This window comes from Grammomys surdaster, unplaced genomic scaffold (genome assembly GCF_004785775.1).
Source record: "Grammomys surdaster isolate TR1022 unplaced genomic scaffold, NIH_TR_1.0 255, whole genome shotgun sequence".
NCBI classification, from domain to species: Eukaryota; Metazoa; Chordata; class Mammalia; order Rodentia; family Muridae; genus Grammomys; species Grammomys surdaster.
Genome location: NW_021604696.1, coordinates 3,805,016 through 3,827,137, shown reverse-complemented (window position 1 = coordinate 3,827,137; position 22,122 = coordinate 3,805,016). Strand labels below are relative to the sequence as shown.

The 22,122-nt window shown below is 41.4% G+C and overlaps 1 protein-coding gene across 2 annotated transcripts in view; it reads left to right on the top strand.

The window, feature by feature from the left end:
- Prim2 (DNA primase subunit 2) overlaps positions 1-22,122 on the top strand; it is a 205,486-nt gene that overhangs the window by 118,066 nt on the left and 65,298 nt on the right. For both annotated transcript variants that reach the window (XM_028775407.1, XM_028775408.1), the window contains exon 8: positions 5,697-5,764. In XM_028775407.1, coding sequence (XP_028631240.1) covers positions 5,697-5,764 — 68 coding nt within the window. The remainder of the gene's footprint in view (positions 1-5,696; positions 5,765-22,122) is intronic.

The following is a 22,122-nucleotide window of genomic DNA, read 5'->3' as shown; positions in this document are numbered from 1 at the left end:
TGCCTGCATGTGTGTCCATGTGTATGTGTGAGTGCCTGCATGTGTGTCCATGTGTAAGTGTGAGTATCTGCATGCACATACTTGCACCACATGCATGCCTAGTATCCTCAGGCTAGAAGAGGGTGTCATGTCCTCTGGAACTGGAATTACAGACAGTTGTGAGCTTCCTTGTGGGTGCTAGGAACCCAACTGGAGTCTTCTGCAGGAACAGGAAGTGCTGCAAATTAGTAACTGGCTGACAACAAAATCCTTTTCAGAGCAGTTGTGAGCTTCGGTGTTGTAGGCAAAGTGTCTTACTCAGATTTTTTTTTTTTTCAAAATAGAATTAACTTATTTAGATTCAGCCCCAAATGGAGCTGTGGTGTATTCCCACTAACAAATGTAATTGCTTTTAATTTGTGTTTCAAAACTTTTAAGTCTACTAGAGGAAGTAATTCTGTTTCTTTTATTATTTTGCTTTACTAAGGATATACCTAACCTACCATTCCATATCCAGAGTAGACTTTAGTAATCAGTCAGTACAGTTTCCTGGACGTGGCTGGAGCTGATGGCTTCAGGATGTACTACTCCAAAACCACATTTGGGGAAGCAACAGAGGCAGGAAGGTGACTCACTGTCTTTTTGCCCTTCTCCCCTGAAGCAGGCCAGAAAACTATCACGCTGTGCAACCCTCCTCTTCCCCATAGAAAAGGAATGTACTTCTGAAGACCCAGAGACACAGTGAAGAACCTACAAGCGTGCGTTACTAAGCCCCTCCCGAGTCATTTCTGTTGGGTTACTCCTTCCCTTCCAGTGAAACAACTATCCATGAATTTATGCAGTTTTCTCCTTGATTCTTAATTTCTGAAGCCTCTCATTTTATATGAAACTTATATATACAATAAATGAAATCTGTTCTCCTGTTAATGTGTCGTTGGCTATAGTGATCTTAGCCATGCCTGTAGTAATGACAGTGAGGTCTCAGTGGGAGTAAGCCATTCCTAGGCAGTGAGTGACAGTTGTAAAGTACAGTTTTACACCCATCTTCGTCTCTGGTTTGGGAAACTTAGGCAGGCCATGACCTGCGCTGCAGCTTACTTGCAAGTAAACTTTACATTTCTTTAGCCCTATAATCTTTACTGGACTGTAGGCCAAAGCCTAATAACCATTACTGGACTATAAGTCCATGACCTTTATTAGGCTATAGGTCCATAACCTTTACTGGACTGTAGGCCCATAAGCTTTACTGGACTATAGGCCCATAAGCTTTACTGGACTATAGGTCCATAACCTAATAACCATTGCTAGACTATAGGCCCATGACCTTTACTGGACTATAGGTACATAACTTTTTCTGGGCTATAGGTTCATAACTTTTGCTGTATTGTAGGTCTGTATCATACTTGGTTCTCTTTAAGATACTTTTATGTATTTATTTGTATGTTTATGAATTTTTGCCTGTATGCATGAATGTGTACCACATGCATGTAGCACCTGTGAGGGTCAGACTCCCTGGAACTGGCATTACATAGGGTTGTGAGCCACCATGTGGATGCTGGGACCTGAACCTGGATGTTCTGCAAAGAACAGCCAGGTCTCTTAACAGCTCAATCATCTCTTCAGCTTCTCAAGTTTTGTTTTCAAGCATCTGAATTCAACTCTTTTAATCTGGCTGATTGATTTTGAGGACAGACCCTCATGTATGCCACGCTGGCCCTTAACTCTCCATCTTCCTGCATCAACCTCCCAAGTGCCGTGACTATTTGGCTACCAGACCATCTCTAAAAGGCAATAGAGCCCTTGCTTCGCCATTAACATTAATATACTTGCCCACCTGCCTACTTTCCCGGGTGTCCTCCATGTCTTTTGGTCACAGAGCTCTTTGGCTACACTTCCTTCGTATACCCACATGTTTTCCCGTGGCGGTGTCAGCCACAGTTTGGTTATTCATCTTGAATCTCTGCATTCACTCTACTCTTCAGTTGTTCTCCTTGCTGCTGTTTGAGCTTGCCCTCCACAGTACAGTGCCTTTCACTGCTGGAGGAGCAGCTCGTCCTCCCTTGTCTTAAGTATTTCAGAGGCAGATGTGTGCAGAGTAGGATGGCACTTACTCCAGGAGTCGCCCAGCGCTAACAGACTGTCATTGCTTCGAACTGTTCTGAGGACCAAGGAAAGGGAGAGAGTGTCACTTAGAGAACACGACTCTCTGTCCCTTTCTTTTTGCTTTTCTCAGAGAAGTATAAAATTGCCTTTCACATATTTTTTTTAAAAAATACTGTTGAGTAAACACCATGATTCTAAAAGTAATTCTTTCTGTACTGACTAACTTTTAATTTTAGCTATACCAAACACTGTATTTAAGTGGAAGGTACATATACATATTCTGTGTGTCTTGCTGCTGTGAGCACAAAAGGAGGGGTTGCAGGAGGTATTAGGGTTTTACTCTGTAGATCAGGTGGGTGGAACTGTCAATCCTCCTGCCTCTGCCTCTCCAGTGCCGTGCTTAGAAGTGTGTGCTGCCATATACACAAGTATGTACTTTACTCTTAAAAAGACACAAGTGCCAACCACGCTTTCTATCCAAGGATATTTGCCAAGCACGCTTGCTATCCAAGGTTTCCTATCCTTGAGTGGATTAGTCTTCTAATTACTGTTTGCATTTCAAGCTTCATCTAATTCAGTGTCCTTTTGTGAGAGGGCTGTTCTAAGATAAACATCTTGTATTTCCTTCAAAACGTTCTTGTGTACTAGAAACCACAACTGTGACAGCTTATACGGTGTTTCCAAAGGTGCTGCGCTTACCCTGATTCTTACTGGCTAGGCATGGTCTCAGTCTTGCCTCATTTTTCTAATCACTTATTTTAATTTTTAAACTTACATGTAAACGGGCGTGTCAGTGGACGGGGCACATACACGTGAATGCGGGTGCCTGCGGAGGCCGCAAGAGAGGGCGTTGGATCCCTTGGAGTTGGAGTTAGAGGTGGCTGTGAGCACCTAATACAGGTGCTGGGACATGAACTCGGGTCCTCTGGAGAAACAGTAAGAGCTCTTCACCTCGGAGCCATCTCCAGATTTAAAAAAAGCCTTCATTCATTCAGAAGGACCTTACATTTTTAATAATCTCTCAAAAGCATGTCTTCCCTTGATATTTCTGTTTATCTGTAGTTGTCATCTAGTAACCAGAATTCCCTGCACTGCAAACCAGGAAGACTTAGATTAAGAGGAGAGAGCCATGACGTGGTAGTTTCTCCATAGTGTATTATGTATTTCTAATGCATCTAATGATGAAGCCCTAAGACAATGGAACTATGGCTTTATGGTTCAAAACACAAACTAACGGTATAATGTAAACTCATAAAATCTCCGTCTGTGTGTATCTGAGTACAGAGAAATGTAAATACATTAGGAATCATTCCTGGTAGATCTCTGTCCAAGTTTGCATTTTGTTATGACAATGAATACAGTGGCCCAAAGCAGCTTACAGTCAGTCAGGGTAGGGACTCAAACAGAACCCTGAGAAGGAGACCAAAGCAGGTGCCGTGGAGGACTCGGCTTACTGCCTGGCTCCCTCTGCCTCATATTCTGCTGCCTTTTACCAAACCACAGCAGTGTTCAAGAAAATGCTTCCCCAGGTGTGCCCATGGATCCCTTTCCCCAGATGTGTCAAGTGACAGCCAGATTGTTGTCAACCATTACAGTATTCAAACTGAAAAGTAAGTTGGTGGTAGAGGGGCTCAAAACCGAGTCTTTCTGTTCTGGGAACTGGAGCTGTGGCGGCTCTCTCCCCGGGACTCTGCTGTTCTGTCTTGTGGATCTGGCTGGGTCTGGGGCCAGCCACCCACTCTCGGATGAGTATTTCACTAGTGTGGCCCCAAAATGAAAAGTTTGCAAATGATGGATGTAAGGTCATTGTAATAACTTTAACCTGAGAGCCTAAGAGAATTCTTTGCTGATTTTAATTAGGGAAGGAATTAACACTTAATTTGAAAACCTCAAAATTCTAGTCGGGGATAAATTAGGAAAGAAGCAAACCAGAAGGCAGGCATGGTAGAGAATGGAGCTGCGTTAATAGTTCAGGGAAAAGGGCTGGAGGATGGACAGAGATGAAAGGCTTGAGGAATTCGCCCATTTGGAGTGAGCAGCTGTCTGGGAGCCATGCTGTGGTGGAGAGGTGTCTGCTTCCATCCAGAAGAGATGCTTTAATTAGGAAGCTGTGGAAACCGACAAGTGCTTGGAGAAGTGCAGCCTGTCTGCTCTGTTCTCAGAGCACTGGCTTTGAAAACATCTAGATAGGTTAATTAAATCTGCTTAGAGAACAGCTTTGGTTCTGAGACATGGAATCTCTAACGATGAAAGTGGTATTTTGCAGAAGGATTTGGCATTAAGGACTACATTACAGGATGGGCCAAAGGTTTGCTTATAAAATCTGATTTCTTTGATAACCTTTCTGGTGGTGAAGCACTAGACTGGAATTTTTTCTGGACCCTAAAGACCTGCTTTTGCTAAAATTGCAGCGTATTATTGTGTGACAGTCTTGTGTTTTAAATTCGTAACTTGTTGATGAATTGACTTAGGTGAAACCCAGAATGTGTGCTATTCATTATTTGATTAAATTATGTTGTGTGTTCCTTTGTTTGTTTTTGGACCTGTTCTGCCACTTACTTATAGCCCCAACCCTAAGGCCTACATTAGAATATTTTACATTGTAGCTCTATTTTTTATTTATATAGTATAAAACATCAGTTTGGCAAGTTGTTTTCTGTTTTCGGGAAAACGTTCCTGAGATCAGCGGAGCGAGGATGCCCTGTATAAATACCAAAGGATGTCTTGTAGTCTGTTACTTTCCTGTGACTTTGTTTTAGTAGAATATAAGAACTCTTTTGATGAGCATTAAATCCAAAAGAGAGTTATCTTGTTTTTTTTGTTTTATGTTTTGTTTTGTTTTGTTTTGAGTCTATTTCACATTCTCTGACTGCTTTGGATGGATGAGTGTCTTTACTTTTTAGGGAAGTTCTCAGAAGGGAATGCAATTCATATGTCTAAATGAAACTAGTCCATCGTTGGTTTGGTGCATGCCATTTATTGTAAGGGTCTGGCTTTCAGTTTTGGTCTCTTTGGTTAATATGAGGTCGCATTTCAGTATTAAATATTTTTAGTTGGTTTTGAGTCTTAGAAGATGTTCTTGGTTTCTTACAGTAGCATGGTTGTTGAAGTTATGGCGGAGTCAGTGTATATTCCAATTTCATGATTACTTAGCCAGAAGTGAACGTTCTTCTCCTCAATGTCATCATTATCTTGGTATCATAGTGGAAAGCTTTTTATACACCTTAATGTTTAGTGTTTTTACAGGTTTTATTTACAGAGATAGTGTGCTTGTGAGTAGGGGCTCTTCACAAACACATATGGCTGGGCTCTTCTCTTAAATTCTTTCCTCATCATTTGAAGCCCAATAACTTCACTTATGTCCTCAAGACAATGTTGTTAGCTCTTGCTTTTGTTTTGCTTCTCTGTCTTCCTGCCTCAGCCTGATGAGTGCTGGAAACTGAGTTATTCAATCCTGATGAATTAATGATTAAGTCCTTGATTTAAAGCAGAAGTGTTCCCTTGTATTTGTGCACAGCCTCCCTGGCTGCCTCCCCAATTAGTGTCCCTTCAGCAGTCCTGTTTGCCTCCAGTGTTGCCCTCGCCACTCTACTGACCCTCTTCTCTGATTTCAGCTAACTGCCAGGTCCCTGCCTGCTGTGCAGTCCGATGAACGACTTCAGCCTCTGCTCAGCCACCTCAGGTAACGGGAAGGCAAAGCCTTGTCACACTTTTCAGTGCTAAACCACCTTCACTGTCTAAATGTTACTTTTATTTGCTTGAATTCTGTTAATCACCTTGAATACTTGGCTGGCCTTGGCTCTAGGACGCTGAACAAGCTCACTCAGTCAGAATGTATAAACTATTTGTTTATACGTCTGTAGTATTTATATATTTATGTTATACACACACAATAACTACTTACACGTTTATACCATCTCCTGACTTTTTTTGATCTCAGGTACTTAAGTATAAAAGATTGTAACTCTTTTGTATTTGCTTCAAGTCGTTCTCTCTCTATTTTTATTTAGCTTACTTATAAGACTTACGTAGTTAAAAATATTGTTTCTCGTTAGGGTTTCTAGTCTTTAGTTTTTAAAGATTTAGTTATTTTATAATAAAATAAAATGATGTTTATTATTAAATTTTGACATTTAAGTCAAGCTGAGTAGAGATGACCAACTTTATGAAAAAAACCTAAAGCACAAAGCCAAGGTATAATTTCATTGGGAGTTGATGAGTGGATGCAGTTTGTTCCTAAATATAAACAGAATATTGCTTCAGTATTTATAAAACAAAATATGAAAAGGAAAAATGTCATTACTATTTGCAAATAGTATTTCTTCCCTCTATATTTTTTTAATAATGCCAGAATTGAAATAATGGCTTTATTAAATTTACTGTTTTCCTACTTATACCACATACATGAGACTTTGTCACTTTATTGAGGTCATTTGAAAAACATTTTTACTAATTGCATGACATTTTCTTTTACAGTTGTGTTATATTTATCACCATATTGAAGACACTTAGGTCATCTTTAGTTGTCTTGCCTGAAGTAATAGTGTCATTGAAATCATACATTGGGAGAGTTAATGATAACCATGCTGGTTCAGTCAATTAAAAGTATATGATTCTTTTATTATTGGCCAGTCCAAGGGTGGGCTGGTGCCCCAGCTCAGGGTACGTGTGGCATTTTTAAAGACAAAGCCCACAGTGCATCAATGGTCAAGGAGGGGCCATATCAGTGGACAATCATTTATGATTTATACTTCCTCTTAGTGTTAGTTTTATGCTCAAATTTGTACCAATATCAGTTATCTTGGTTAACATGTCTGAACCATGGCCAGGGTCATAGACTGTCCTGAAAGTATTGCCAAGGGAAATGTGGCTTTCGAGGGGTGGAGGGCTGAGAAGTGTCCAGGCAGACACAAAATTAAGTCAGGACAAGATGGCGTTAGCTTAGTCTTTTCATCTTATGTAAGCCTTTACCTTTGTCTATATTTTCGATTATTAGTTCCTTAGGATAGTTTTTCAGAAGCAGAATCACTTTCTTGAAGTGTTGTCCACGTTAAAGATTTCAGAATGCATGTGTTTCTTTTCAAATGTTACTCTAGTCACATTCTTGTACTGCACGTGACGACCCAGGCCACTGTAACCTTGAAGGAGGCAGAGCGGTCATGAAGTGGTTACAGGACAATTCGGTCAGTCAGAAAGAGGCTACTGTGGCCACGTGCTTCTCAGTTCCATGAAGAACAGCTTTTCAACATTTTATTACCTATTTCTGCTTTAGGGTGAGATGAACAGTCTCTATTCTTTGCTTAATTATTGATAGCTTCTCCTGACTTTATTTGATCATGTATTTAAAGTATGAAATATTGTAGCTCTTACTTGCTCCAAGTAGTTCTGTCTACGTTTTTATTTAGCTTACTTATATTTATAAGGTTACATAGTCACAAATATTGTTTCTCTTTAGTGTTTCTAATTTTAAGTTTTTAAAGATGTAGTTACCTACATGTCTATATGTGTGTGCACCATGTCCTTGCAGTGTGGGAGGCGGTCAGCGAAGGCGTCAGATGTCCTGAAACTGGAGCTACCAAGGTTGTGAGCCTCCCTGTTGGTTGCTGAACCCTGGTCCTGTGTGTGTGTGTGGGTGGGTGGGGGGGAAACAGGCAGTGTTCTTACCCACTGAGCCATCTCTGTCCCTAAGCTTCTTCTCTCCTGTCACTCAGAAATTTTACATTCAGACATTATTGCTTTTCATCTTTTCCACTGCCTCTTCCCTTTCCTTTGCAACCCTGGGGTCAGTGACTTTCATTTTTCTATGTAATTGATTTTGTGGGGCAAGGGTGTGGGGCGTGACTAACACTAGTGTTTGTGGTGCCTTGTAATATTCATCCTACACACGTCTGTTTCACATCCTAGAGCTGCGCCCATGGGTCAAGAAACCAGACCTCAAGTTTGAGTGTGTTGTTCAGTCTCTACTCTCTGACCCTTCTAAATCTTTTGATTTTTATCTTCAAAGTATCTTTTTTACTTCACGAGCTTGTTCTCCATTCTCTTTAACTCATGCTTTTCCCTCTGATGTAGTTCACACCCCTGCCAGCTGCGATTATATTCTTGACTTTAGCTGTTCTCTGTCTATTACCCTCCACCCCACTTCATTCTGCTTAAAGCCTGAGCTTGGTGCCTCTTCTGGAATTCCTGCTGGTAAGAACTGTAACCCAGAGAATGGGTGTGTGTCCTTTAGGTCAGGAGTCATATTCTCTGGTCATGTAGTTCCCTTCTTCTCAGAATGACCCAGACAGAGGTAGTTTCCTGCTATTGCAGGATTTGATGCTGTTGTTGTCCTCCCACTGCCGGTAACCAGGGTAATATCTCACATGTACTAGGTGGGGCGTATTCGGCAGAGTGAAGTGCAACATATGCCAACAGATATCTTATGTCTAAGATGACATCTTATTTTTTTCTTCTGAGTGAAATTTTTATATTTTATAAATCAGTTTGCCCTAAAATTTCGCTGGTTCCACACATAAGTCAAAGAGGTTGCCTCTTAGCTCTAGTGAATACTTGATTCTGTGCAATCGTGATAGATTCTCTTCCTTCCATCTCAGTATGGTAATTGTCACCTAGAATTTAGATTAACTATCAACATCTCTTGGAGTCCTTGAAACTTGCACAAACTGTACATTTGTTTAGGGCTTTCATTCTCCGTGGAGTTCATTCAAGACTGGTTGCTAGGCAACCGGGCCTGGATGTTGCTTTTTTATTGTTATTAAACCAAATGGCTTCTCATTTTATTACTGTGTCAGAGACATCTGTAGGTAGGGTGGCATCTGGTGTGTATAGCTTGGCACCTCCTGTTCTACAGAGTAACCCTAGGGAATGTGTGCCTTTCAAGCATATTGGATTGTCTCTTGGCTGTCAAGTATGATGTTTTTCTTTGATCTTCCCTTTCTTAAGGCCAAGGTGACAAATAACTGGGCTAAGAACATAGCTCAGTGGGTAGAGTGCTTTTATAGTGAGCATAAAACCCTAGGGTTGATCTTCTTGGCATGACATCAGCAGGGTGTAGTGGCACATGCACTTGGGAGATAGAGGCATGATGATTACAACTTCAAGGTCATTCTCCACTCTGTAGAGCTGTAGGCAGGTCTAGGATACATGGGACTGAGTCTCGGGGAGGGGTGGGGGGAGCTGATCACATGATTTGAGAGATTCTAATGGCAGTCTTGTTAGGAAAAAATAATTATCATTGATTTGCATGAACTATATAACTTGTGTGACTTAGAGGGTATAATTGGAATCATTATTTGTCCTAACTTTGGTGCCTCTAATGATGAAAGAGGAAAAATGAATAGTATTTGAATAGCATTTTAATTAAATTTCTCAATAAATCTCATTTGGGAGATCATTCTGATATCTGTAAAAGTCAAAGGAACAGAAGAGAGAAATTGTCAAATTATTTTTACAGAATCTCGTCACTCAGATTTAGTGCAACACTTTTGCGAACCTGGTAATGTAGGCCATTTTGTTATATTACTGAGACTGAAGATGTAATATATCTATATTTTTTTCATTGAATTTAGCTCTCTTATTAAAAGTTAAACACAGAAAGCCATTTGCCTGAGTGTCATGTAGAAGTAAGTTTATTTTCACATTAACAGCACTCAGTAGTTACTGAGTACCCACTATGTGTCCATTGAGTGCCCACTATGTGCTGGTGAAGTAAGGTATAGTTTGTTATCAGTGAATCCACAGATTTGGCTTCATCTAAGAGATTGGTGTGTTAGAGGGTTGCAGGCCTTGCTAAGCTTTTGATTAGAACTGGATAGCAGGCACACAGCTTTATTAAGTAACCTGCTTTCCCATGTGATGACTTCCGTGAGTGATGGTACCGAGGCTCTCTTGCTTTACATTTGTTCTTTCTAGCTCAGTAGTGACTCACATTGGCTGCCCAAATCAGAGGAAGCCTCAGTCTAACTTGTAGAATGTTGTCTTTAACTCCAGAACAGAGGAGGAGACTAAGGTTGCTGGAGAATTAATAATTTCAGATAATTTAGTTTTGAAATGATTGCAGGGAATGTGTAAAGGATACATTTAGTGAGTAGCTAGATACAGGCCTACAGTGTAAGGATGATTTTAATGTGGGCAGTGTTTGCTAGTCACTCGCTAGGTGATGGCTACAGTCAGGGAAATAGCTGAGCTAACTGAGGAAGAGAGATGAGAGAGGAAGTGTCTTGAATCCACAGCATATGAGCATCAGAGGGTGGGGCTTGGGGTGGGGGGTGGGGTAGGAGATGAGTCAGAAGAGAAACTGGAGAAATACCATAGAGAGATCTCCCCAAGGCCCAGTCAGAGCACACTGAGAGGGCATTGTTTCAGTGATGCTAAAGTTTCATAGAGCACTGTCACACACCACAGGGAAGTTAGGAAAGAGGTAAACAGTGCTGACTGAATGAAGCCCTTGGACTGAGCCACAATGTTATAATAGTGGTACAGCTGGAAACCTGTGTCCTACCAAGGAATGAATGAGAAATGAGTCTGTGGGGACAGGACATGCAGGTTCCTCTTAGGCCTCATCCTAAAGGCAGGGAAGGAAGGAGGGCTACGTCCATGGGCTTCTAGGTTGAAGGAAGATCTAGTTTTTCTGTTAAACTTGCCAGGATAGACACACTGAATTTTTTTTTTTACTAATGAGGTTATTTATTTATGATCACCAATAGAAGCTTCCCTCTCTTTTTTCCTCTCAGTCCGTCCGTCTAACCTCCCCCCCCCCCAACTCCCCCTTCTTCTCTTCAGTGAAGGGCACACCTCCCATGGTTATCAACCATCTTGACTTTTTAAGTTGCAGTAAGGCTAGACGCATCTTCTCCTGTTGAGGCTAGATAAGGCAGAGGTGAAAGGGATCCACAGGCAGGCAGTGGAGACAGAGTAGAGGAGTAGAGGTAGACACATTTGTGGGTGAGGGAAGAGGACTGTGGGAGTCACAGGGAGAATAACTAAGGGAGGGAGGCAGGCTGGCGAGGGTACAGAGGAAGAGGAGCAAGAACTCACAGCAGTTGGCACTGATCCTTGTAGTATGTCAGTTTCTGTTCAGAAGATCCCACGGGGATAGCAGGCAGACATGTTTGTTGTTAAAGGGTAGCAGAACTTCAGAGAAAGTTCTCCATATAAAAGCATGGTTCCTTTACAATGAAAACTACAGCTCATCTCTCTCCTCAGAAGAGAGACATAGTGACTGTCCTCTGTATTCCCAGGGATTTGGGAGATCAAGGCAAGGGGTGACGTGAACGGAGTTCCAGGCCATGTGACTTAACACAGCAAAACCCTTTTTAGAAAGCAATTAGGGCAATGAATGAATATTTCATAAGATACTACTTTTTAAAAAATTTCTGTTAGGAATACTCCTCAGTTAGGAAAATTAATTGGTTTTTAGATGTTGAGAAACCAAACAGAACAACCAAAGAAAAAAACAACATCCCACAAAATTCCAGAATAGGAGAGAGAATTTGTATGGATACTTTCTGGTTTTCTTAAACCAGGCATTGTTAGCCGTCCATGTGAGTTCATTGCTGCCCCTGTGGCTCTGCCACTGCATTTTCTAGGCATGGTTATTTAGTGTACTGGTTTATTTTTGAGCCCTACAAAGATCTTTGGTTATATTCCCATGAACTTAAGCATTTATTGTAAAGGAGAATCTTTTACTCCCTAACTCTGGTACACATGGGATGGCATTTATAAAGTAGTGTGACTTTTTTTTTAATTACACGTATTTGTTTATGTATATATGTAAAACAACTCAAAAGAGCTGGTTCTCTCCTCCTTCTGGTGACCCTAAGGACCAAACCCAAGTTAACAACGGTGGCAAGCGCCTTTACCAGCCCCCAGCCCCTCAGGCTCTGAGGGTGTATAATTAATTATTATTTCCACCTGTCATCTCGTTCAGGATTTAAAGTATGAAAGCATGGGATTAGAGAGGAAAACTTGGACACCAGTTTTCCATACAGTAAGTTGGCAGAGAGATTTCATCCCTTAAATATACTGTAGTGCTGCTTCATCTTATGTGTTCCTCCCCAGTATTCTCCATTTTAAGATAGGAACAGGTGGCCGGAGGGGTATGTTACCAATCACCTTCCTTGTCATTCTTATCTAATGTCTCATCCTTTATTGAAGAATAAATAATTTTTAAACTATGTTTGCTATACGGTTTCTTTTAATTCTATCATCATGTTTCAGCTTGAGCGAGTTAGAACTTAAATAATGCTAGTACAACCTAGCAGCCAGGATCCATGGCGAGGATTAACTTTTACAGCATCCTGAATCTGTAAGATCGTCACACCGATCTTATAGCACCTCTTACAGTAATGGGAACACCTTCTTTCCACTGTATTACCATTTCATGTGAGTGTAACTGCTTGTATAGAATTCCTGTTCCTACTGCAGTGCATTCGCTTAATGTGCACGTGTTTCTGTTCAATCCTTTTAAGAATGTGCTGTCACTAATCCCAGAGACAGGCGGCCTCTTGAGAATGCTTTCCTTAGTAGGCACAGGGATGGATTGACGTGTTTTCTCTTTGAATCAGCTCTCATTTTCAAATGAGAACCTTGTCTTGGTGTTCATGTGTCAACTGTGGTAAACGTGAAAGTCAGTGTGAGCAAACGGTTTGTAGACTGGGGCTCCTGCCAGTCAAAGGCTCCAGTGAAAGCCGGGTTCGTCGATGCACACAGGCGTCCGTTGTCGCCAGCTCTGTCTTGTTCCCAGTTTCTTGAACTATGTATTTCCTTTCATTCATGCACCAACACAGCTTTTAGTTTTCTGATTATTGCAAGGCTCCGTGCAATAAATTCAAAAGATTATTATGTTACAAGGTTATTCATGGTCATTATAAACAAATTAGAATGTATAACTTTCAATTTACAACCTTAGAATTATATTTTTTCATATGTGTATCAATAATCATCATATGTTCTTTAGGATATATTTACTAAATGTTGGATTTAGAGTATTTAGATATGGCCCCTTAACTTCAATACATTTACAAAGGGGAGAAGAATCAGCATTTTTTAACACATACACGGGCATGTATACCTCATCAAGTAGAGACAAGGCAAGTCTTAGGAGAGGTAGCAAATGCATGTGAATTAGTTTAAGAATATAAGGTTGGCTCAGCAGTCAGTTGCCTGTACTGCTCCTCAAGACCAGTGTTTCATGTCCAGGGCTCACATCTGTCTGTAGCTCCAGCTTCAGGACTCTGACACATTCTCCTGGCTTCTGTGGGCACTTGTACTCATGTGCGTGCGCGCACACACACACATACACACACACACACACACACACACACACACACACACACACATACACACACACGACGAGAAAGAGAATGGAAGAAATGAACTCTTCTCCCCAGTGCAGCCATTGCTGACTTTGTTGTAACCCCATGGGTTACAACATGTCATTATAAAGCGACTACACTTTAGACAGTTCTTTCACATGCGTCATAATAATGTGACGAAGTAGAAATTGATTTTCACGGCTCTACTGTTGAATGCCTGCACGTTGTTCAGTGGAGAACAGGCAACTCTGTCTTTTACTTAGCTCTTCTCTTTTTCTTGAGTTTGAGGTTCCTCTGTGTGTGTGTGTGTGTGTGTGGTGGAACTTAAGATTCTGTGTGACGAGGGGAATGGGCTTTGGAGAAGAAACACACCGACTCTCCTATTCTAGAGTTTCTCTCTAACATTGATTGACCTCTAGTTAAGTTTTAAAAAAATCAATTCTCGTCTGCTGGTCAATCCAAAGCTCTCTCCAAGTACAGAGGGATGAGGATAGGGGGACTGTCTTTCTGAAAAGACCCAAAAAAGTACTGTAGCAGCTACTGTAAGACATTGGCAACTGCACAGGAGTTTTGTGCTGCGCAGTTGAACTTTCTGGGAAGATGGTTGGTTGTATCTGCACTGATTATTCTAACAGCCAACAGTCATACAGTGATCTAGTGCTCATCACATACATGTGTCCAGAGACGATGGATCACGAAGCTTAAAACACTGTCAATGGTGGAATCCACTGCAGGGTCAGTAATTGAATGTATTGTTGAGGGTTAGTGGGAACTCAGTAGATAGGGCCTAGCTGGAGGAAGTACATCACTAGGAGGATGCTCCAGGAGGGTGTATTTTATCTTAGGCATGCACCTACCTCCTTCTTTTTCTCTTAGTGTGTGTGTGTGTGTGTGTGTGTGTGTGTGTGTGTGTATGTGTGTGTTTCCTGGACACCACAAAGAGAATAGCCTTGCCTATCACAAATTTCTGTCTCAATGATATTCTGCTTCACCTTAGGCCCAAAGCAATGGAGTCAGCTAACACTTCTGAAACCATGACCCAAAATAAATCTTCTGAAGTATTGTCACAGTGGAAAGATGACTAACATGGGTGAGCTTGTAAAAGTTTTTCTTCCAGGGTTGTGGTAAGACATTAGGATAACTGAAGGTTATGAGAGACGTAGAGGGAGGGTAGGTCCTTTACTTGGTGTGGGTTTTGTCTCTTTGTGCTTTCCAACGGTCTTAGGAGACCCCTGTGAAAGAGTCATGCAACACCCTCCAAACAGGCCGTGCCTCACAGCTGAGCAGTTTACCTGTGCAGGAATATAGCAGAGAAAGCACAGAAAAGGGACAGTTGAAATTACCCAGTCGACTAGGACCCTCCTGCTTCAGCCAAGTTGTAAGATGACAGGTGTGTAACTCCACCCCTGGCTCCAGAGTTCTTCATGGCAACTGGCGGTGTAAATGAGAATGGCCTCCATATATATTTGCAGGTATAGTCTACAGTTGATAAATTGTTTGGGATGGATTAGGAGGTGTAGCCTGTTGGAGTAGATGTGTCCCTATTGGAGAGGGTGTGTTTGTGGGAGTAGGCTTTGAGGCTTTAAAAGCCCCTCACTTCCAACAGTCATGTTGCCTGTGGATCAGGATGTAAAGCTCTCAGTTACTGGTCTACTACCATGCCTTGTTACTTGGTAACAATGGACTAAACCTCTACAACTGTAAGCAAGCCCCCCCCACCCCAAAATGTTTTCCTTTATGAGTTTCCTTGGTCATGACCTCACTTATGCCAATAGGACAGTAACTAAGACAGCAACATTACCAGAGCAGTCAGTCATTTTTAGTTACTTATTTGGGTGGTAATTGTCTAGAATGTGGTCTTTATGAAAGTAAAGAATTTGCCCATCTTGCTTATCTTTGTTTCTCTGTTACTTAAACAATGACTGTCATAGTAACACCCCAGTGGCCATGAGAATCGAGTGCATGAATGAATTAATGAATGAATGAATGATAGAAACACTTGGAGCTCTACAGTTTTACAATTTATTCACTTTTTCAAAGTTGCTAAATACTGAGTTAGAATGAGATCGCAGTAGGTGGTCTTCTGAGTGCCTCTCTCATGGTAACCAAGTATCTACGCTAGTCCTGAGATGACAGTTAGGCCCGTAGCCACAGAACTTTTAGTCATTTCTATTTCCACACTTTATATTCTCAGGCAGGAGTTTTGTCTTTGTCTTTGTGTCTTATGAGTTATCCATGTACACAGGACTTTCCATTCCTGTGTGACTCTGAAACTTACTGAATCTCATAGACTAATATTTAAGTAACAAAACTGTTAGGATTTGAATACCTGAAACAGAACCCTTAGACATGATGAGATTTCAGTGACTGTTTCAGGATTAAAGGAAAGCGCATTATGTGATTCTTTGAGCTGTGACTTTTAGTAAAAATGTCATTAGCTATCTCCACACCTTTTGCCTGAACAACCCACCCCTGCTAATGTTGAGTAATCCGAATAGCCTACACACTTTCCCCAAGCTATCCTTACGATCTGTGAACAAATGTGTGTGTAAGGGGTGGGGAGTCGTCTAAGAATGCCACAAACAGGATTCCAGTCTCAGAAGCAATCTGTGCTCTGGAAGCTATTCAAAAGAGAACAAGAGTCAGCCATCACTTACCATGTTTATTGTTGCTGAGACCTGCATCACGTAGTGATCGCCCTAGCTGGGTTGATAGGAATGAAGAAATGCCAGTCACAGGTCATAAGAGCTAGGATTGGGTGGGCACACGTTCTGATGGAGACCAGCAATGGCAGCCAGAAACTCAGTGTTTATTATGTACAGCATACAGGAGCAGGGAATGGGTCGGCTAATCCGTGCAAGGGTCTCTGTAGGGATTGATCTCAGGGTTAGTCATCCAGGAGCAGGAACATGCAGTTGATAGTTTTGTTACACTGGTTTTAGTTGAAGGTCAGCCTTTGGCCAACATTGTACTCCAAGCAGGGGACAACTTTGCTATTCCCCAAGCCTCACCTGTGCAAGGCTTTGTCACCCCGTGAGTCAGAGGCACTGGGGTATTTGACACAGCCATTTTCATGTCAGCAACACACATCTACTCGAGACTTTATCTGTTCCTCACAAAGTTTGCAGGATGTTTAGCCTTCATTCATCCTGCCTCTTATTCTCCATTACTGGCCCGGCAGGCAGGCACCCTTTCTTAGTCTTGGGTATCCTGAACCAGAGCCAAGCAGCCTCTCCCAGACCATCGTTCATTGAACATTACACCACCAGACTATGCACTAAGAATAAAAGGAATGTAAGAAATTTACTGGTGCAGTCAGAGAGATTTGTTGATGGCCTTGTATGGTTTTTATGATACATGCATGTGTGTGCACACACATGCATGTATATATGTATATATCATATGTTTTTATGGTATATATGTGCGTGAGGGTTTAACTTTATGAGTATGTGTGCAAGAGAGAGTAACAGATTAATAGACATACTCACATTTTGTAATCCATGTTGCCTCAAGTCTAGGGTTCCAGGTGTGCACTAGGATTTTACATTTGAAACAGACTTTAAAGAGAAATGCACCTATTTAAGGCTCTCATTTTCTGAGTTTTGACAAACGTAGGCTGCTGATACTTTTGCCAGAAGCATAATATGCAGAATCCAGTTTCATTGCAGTTTATTGGATTGTTATGTTTTTATACATCGGAATAAGTAAAACGTGGGCCACATGGTGGAGATGAAGGCAACTGGAACGAAGCAGCAGCCGTACGGGGTTGGGGGGGGCAGGAGCAGAGCCCCGCTCTCTGCTTGTTCTTACCATTACACCTCCTGTGCTCCAGAAACACAGATTGTACTGCATATTGTCTGATGGTAGCTTTCTGAGTAGACCTTTTAAAAATAAAATTGAATAAAATTCATGCTTGTGGAAAAATAATTTATATTCAATTTTGACCGAACTTTATTGATCATGTTCTCATTTGGAGTAACTGCCAGGAAACTAACCTGGGCTAAAAACAAGTCAGATACCATTTACCAGGGATTTAGCTGTAAAAAGAAACTCATTTCGATTTCAGTGGTGACAGCTGCTGAATGAGTTTTCTTGCAATGTCCTTCACAGCAGGAAATGACATGTTGGGACTCTGTCTTCCATGATTTCCTACCCACCTAGCAAATCCACGCTGCAGGGGGATTTGCTTTCTAAATTTCTGAACAGCCTAGTTTATGTGGGCAGAATGGCTTTTTTTTTTTTTAATGTCCAAAGTGGGTAAAATTGTGATTGCAAAATGGTTATCTGTGTGTCATGCAGAAACCCCTGTTTTCTCTTTCTGAAATTGTTTTCCATCTGTGCTGTGACACACGTGGCGTTATTTGACAGGGTCAGCTTGGAACTTGGGACTCATTACAGAATGACATAGGCCACTGCAGTTGATTTGGGTAGATCCTGTAACTCACCTTTCATGGCCCAAACCAACGTGATCCCTGGTACACTAGTTGGTTCAGATCTCTTGTGCTTTATTTGCTGATTTCCTGTTTTATATCAGTGTGAAAGTGATGAACTCAAGCCTGCCTGACAGAGAGGGGTGGGTCATGCTGACCTCCAGGTTCTGTGGTGCTGGGGAGTACACAACACAGAGGGGCAGTGTGTTCTATATATTGTGCTTGAAAATCTATCTGTTGGGTGAGCAAGGCTTTTACTGTGGTGCAGCATCATATTTGCACTCCTCGCCTTCTTATATATGAGAGAAGGATGGACCGTGGCAGCTGTATGTCGAGGAAGACCAGGCTAATTCCAGACTCAGATAGCACTGTGTTGGAGCTTGGTTCTCTCTAAATTGAAACTGTTCAGTTTACCTCCAACTAATCCCAATCCCAAGATTGCTTAAGGACAAAGTATTTTGAATATGTCCAATACCTGGTTTCCAAGTAGAATGTCTTTGAAACAAACAAGCTCTTCTGCAGTAGCCTGAAGGCCTGTCTTCACTTGGCCCAGCCGTAGCTTATGTTATGCCCACGAGTCTCAGGAGTTTTCGTTTGGCAGGCTAGTGGTGGTTCTGTGAGTCTGCCTACCTAGCCTAGGATCATCTGGCTGTCTCTTGTCATTGTGCGCATGTGCAGCAGTACCCTTAGTAAAAACACAGTGGGAATCACGTGTGTAGCTTTATATATTACACACACGAAGGTAATTTTAATGACTTCTTTTTTTAAAAATAATTTATTTATTTTTGACATCTTTTTTACTTTATATCCAAAATATGATTTTAGTGTGTAATTGACAAACCAAAGTATTAATGAAATATTTTATATTATCTCATGGTCAGTATTTGAAATCAAGAATACATTATAGCTATTATTAAACATCCTAACCAAGAATGAGGAACATTTAAGTGCTCAACGGTCACATTTGACTGGTGGTTCCTCGCTAATGTGGACAGAGAATTTGTATTTTTTTTATGTCCAAAACTGATTGAATGAAGTTGGATCCCATTTAAATCTACTACATTCAAAGCTGAAATATTACCTTCTGTAAATGTCCCTCCCAAAAGAGTAAATGTTGCTTTATTGATAGATTTAAAAAAAAATACCAAAACTTCCAGATATTGGTCATCAAAAGACATACACCTAAATGCTTTTACTTCAAGGCTAAATATGTCTTAGGATTGTATAAAAAAAAGTGGATTAAAATGACCTTCTCGTACTCACTGGAAGAGATTCGTAAATGGTAAGGGTAGAAAACCAAAACAGTAACCATGAGCGGTGAACTATGTATCCCTTCATGAGGCAGAGGCAGGGGGACCTCTGTGGGTTTCATAGTGTGGTCTAGCTTGTGAGGCCCAGGCCACCCATGGCTTTTAAAAAGGAAACCAAACCAAAGAAATAATTCAGAGAAGCAAACAACCAAAGCATGTATAGGTGTAATCCATTTAGGCCTTGGTGAAGATGATTACAACTTAGATATGAGGTATAGTGATAGAGTTTACCAATCCCTGATCTTTATGGCCACCTTTGATAGCACTACCCAGATTCCCTTTATAGTCCATGTCTATCAGAGGTAGACAAAACCCAGGACTTCAAGATTCGGAGAGCCCTGCTTACTCCCTTGTTGGCTGAGCCTCCACAACTGCCCTGCGCACACTGGGCTGGGAGCCACATACAGGAGCTGTAGCCAAGAACAACCCCACCAGATGCAAATGCTCCACCAGAGTTTTCACTCCTACCCCCCATCTGAGAATCATCCTTGATAGCTGACGATCAGTCCTCACATTAGTAGGGACGAGGACTGATGTGTCAGGGTGCAGCTGAGGGGTGATGTTCATCCTGTGCTTGTCATCAGTATCACAGCGTGAGAAGATCTTCCCCAAACCAGCTAGTCTTGCTGGGAGATCCACAGATCCACTTTTGTATAATCTCCATTTGTTTTTTCCCCCCAACTCTGAGTTTCCACAATTCAATAAATGTTCCCGCTGGGGGTCTAAGTGTCCAATTTCCACGCACGTGCATCAAAGGGACTTACATTTTTGTTGCTTTCACAAAGTTCAGAAGTTCTGCCTCTTGCTTGAGATTCACGAGTGTGTGTGTGTGTGCAGATGTGTTTCCCACATCTGTCATTTTAGGTACTCATGGCTTATTTATTTAGATATCCATATTTTCTGTAAATTAGGTATGTCAGTGTGACTGTAATTGTCTGTGTTCTTGGCTCAGTCATCTGTCACACACCCCTATTCCCTAATATTGCATGAACTTAACTGGGTTAAAGGTAGCAGCACCCTGTAAACTTGGCTATATAAATAGAGGTTTGGAATTGTGATAGTTAATCTTGATTGTCATCTTGACAGGGGACAAGCTTCTGGGCATGCCTGTGGGGCATTGTCTAGAAGAAGTTAACCTCTGGGAATCCCTGTGAAGAATTCCGTATTTAAGTTAACCAAGTTGGAAGAGCTGCTCTGGATGCCTGTGGCAACCGCCCTAGGGCTGAGCGGTGTTTCCTGTTCTTTGTTTTGTCTTATAATTTAGTAATTAGAACTTGTTGTGTAAGGACAATAACTGAGATGTGGGGAAAAACCTATTCAAATCTGAACATCTAATAGCATTTTTAAAAAAAGTTCATCCTGTGTTTTCTGCACTGGTCAGTTTTGTTAAGGGCCAGAACAGGTTTGTTTCGCTGGTCCACAGCACTGTTACATTTTAGCAAAAGGACACTCAGTCTTACAACCAGCATCTTCAGAAGGTCTTCCAATGCAACTGAACACTCACAGGGCCACAGCCTTCCTGTTTTTGCTACTTTTTTGTAACCCCAGAAGTTGCTTGTAGTTCACCCTTGCTTGGTGCCTTTTACAGGCTGCTCCAGCCAATGAAAGGTAATGTATGCATGGAATAATGTTGGAATTCCTAACCTTCCCCGCACTAGTTAAACATTATGAGTGAACCAATGGGTAGATAGTTTGCCTTTTTCATTTTATATTTATGGCAAATTGGTGTCTCAGATAAGAAACAAAGATCCATTTTCAAGATTCTCTGATGAGCTAGACATCTCTCTTAATATTTGGCATGATAGTGATCATGGACACAGTATGAATTTTGTGAGCCATTTAAATGCTTTCTTAAAATTTATTTTTGGAGGAAATGATATATTATGACACAAAAGGTTAGAAATATAGCAGCCTTTATGTTCATTGATTTTTAACATGTTGAAAGCTGAACAGTGGTGAAAATGAATCGTCCTCAGAATGAATATTTTTTTGTTGGATCTGCATGTGTGCATCCCATTAAAATTATTTCTAAAATATTTGCTGTTACTCAACACTTAATGAAAAAAATAAGCCGTGAATTTGAAAGAAAGCTCAGAAGTAGATATAAGAGGATTTGGAGAGAGACAAGGGAAGAGGGAAATGATGTAATTATGTTGTAATCTCAAACATAAAAAGATAATAAAAAGAAAAGAATGCCATCACTGTTTCTCTTTATCTGATATAATCACTACGGCATATTTATAAAACGAATGCACTATCTTAAAATCATAAAATAAGAATACACCTAGATTTACCCATTACAGTGTTGACAGGCTTTCCTTTAGAAGCATCGTGGTAACGAGGTTGATGGCACTCTGGGTATTATGGAGACACACACCCTTCACGTTTCTTGGTCACTGCAACAGTCATCTTCAGAAGCATCCCGCTGGCACTCTGTGCAGAAGCCAAGGTTGCTGTGCCATGAGCTATCGTGAATTAAGCATTTTCGTTCTTTGAGGCAGTGTTGGTTGCTTGCGATCTGTTTGTGCAGTCTGTTCGTGTCTCAATCTTTGAGTTGCTGTCAGTGCTTCTCCGTGACAAAACAGGAAAGTCAGCTCTGGAACTGCTCCAGTGACCTAAGGGATGCCATTAGTTACTTTCATTCTTGGGACTAAAAATACACAACAAACACCTTCTCAGGGGAACTTTGATTTCAGCCCATGGGTTCAGTGTGCCAGGGAAGGTGAGGCAGAGTTTGTGGTGCAAGAACATGTGCGAGAGGTTCCTAGCATCCCGGTGGACCAGGATGCAGAGACCCTGAGCAGTACACAAAGGTGGGGAGGTGGGTGTTCCCTTCACAGGTCCACCCTTAGTGATGTGATGCTCAAATTCCAGTCAGGCTTGCGATACTTACAGGTTCCCGGCTTCCAAAATAGATTGGGCATCCAGAGGTTTCTCCCTACTCCCCACCTTTCCCTCCCTCCCTCCCTCCCTCCCTCCCTCCCT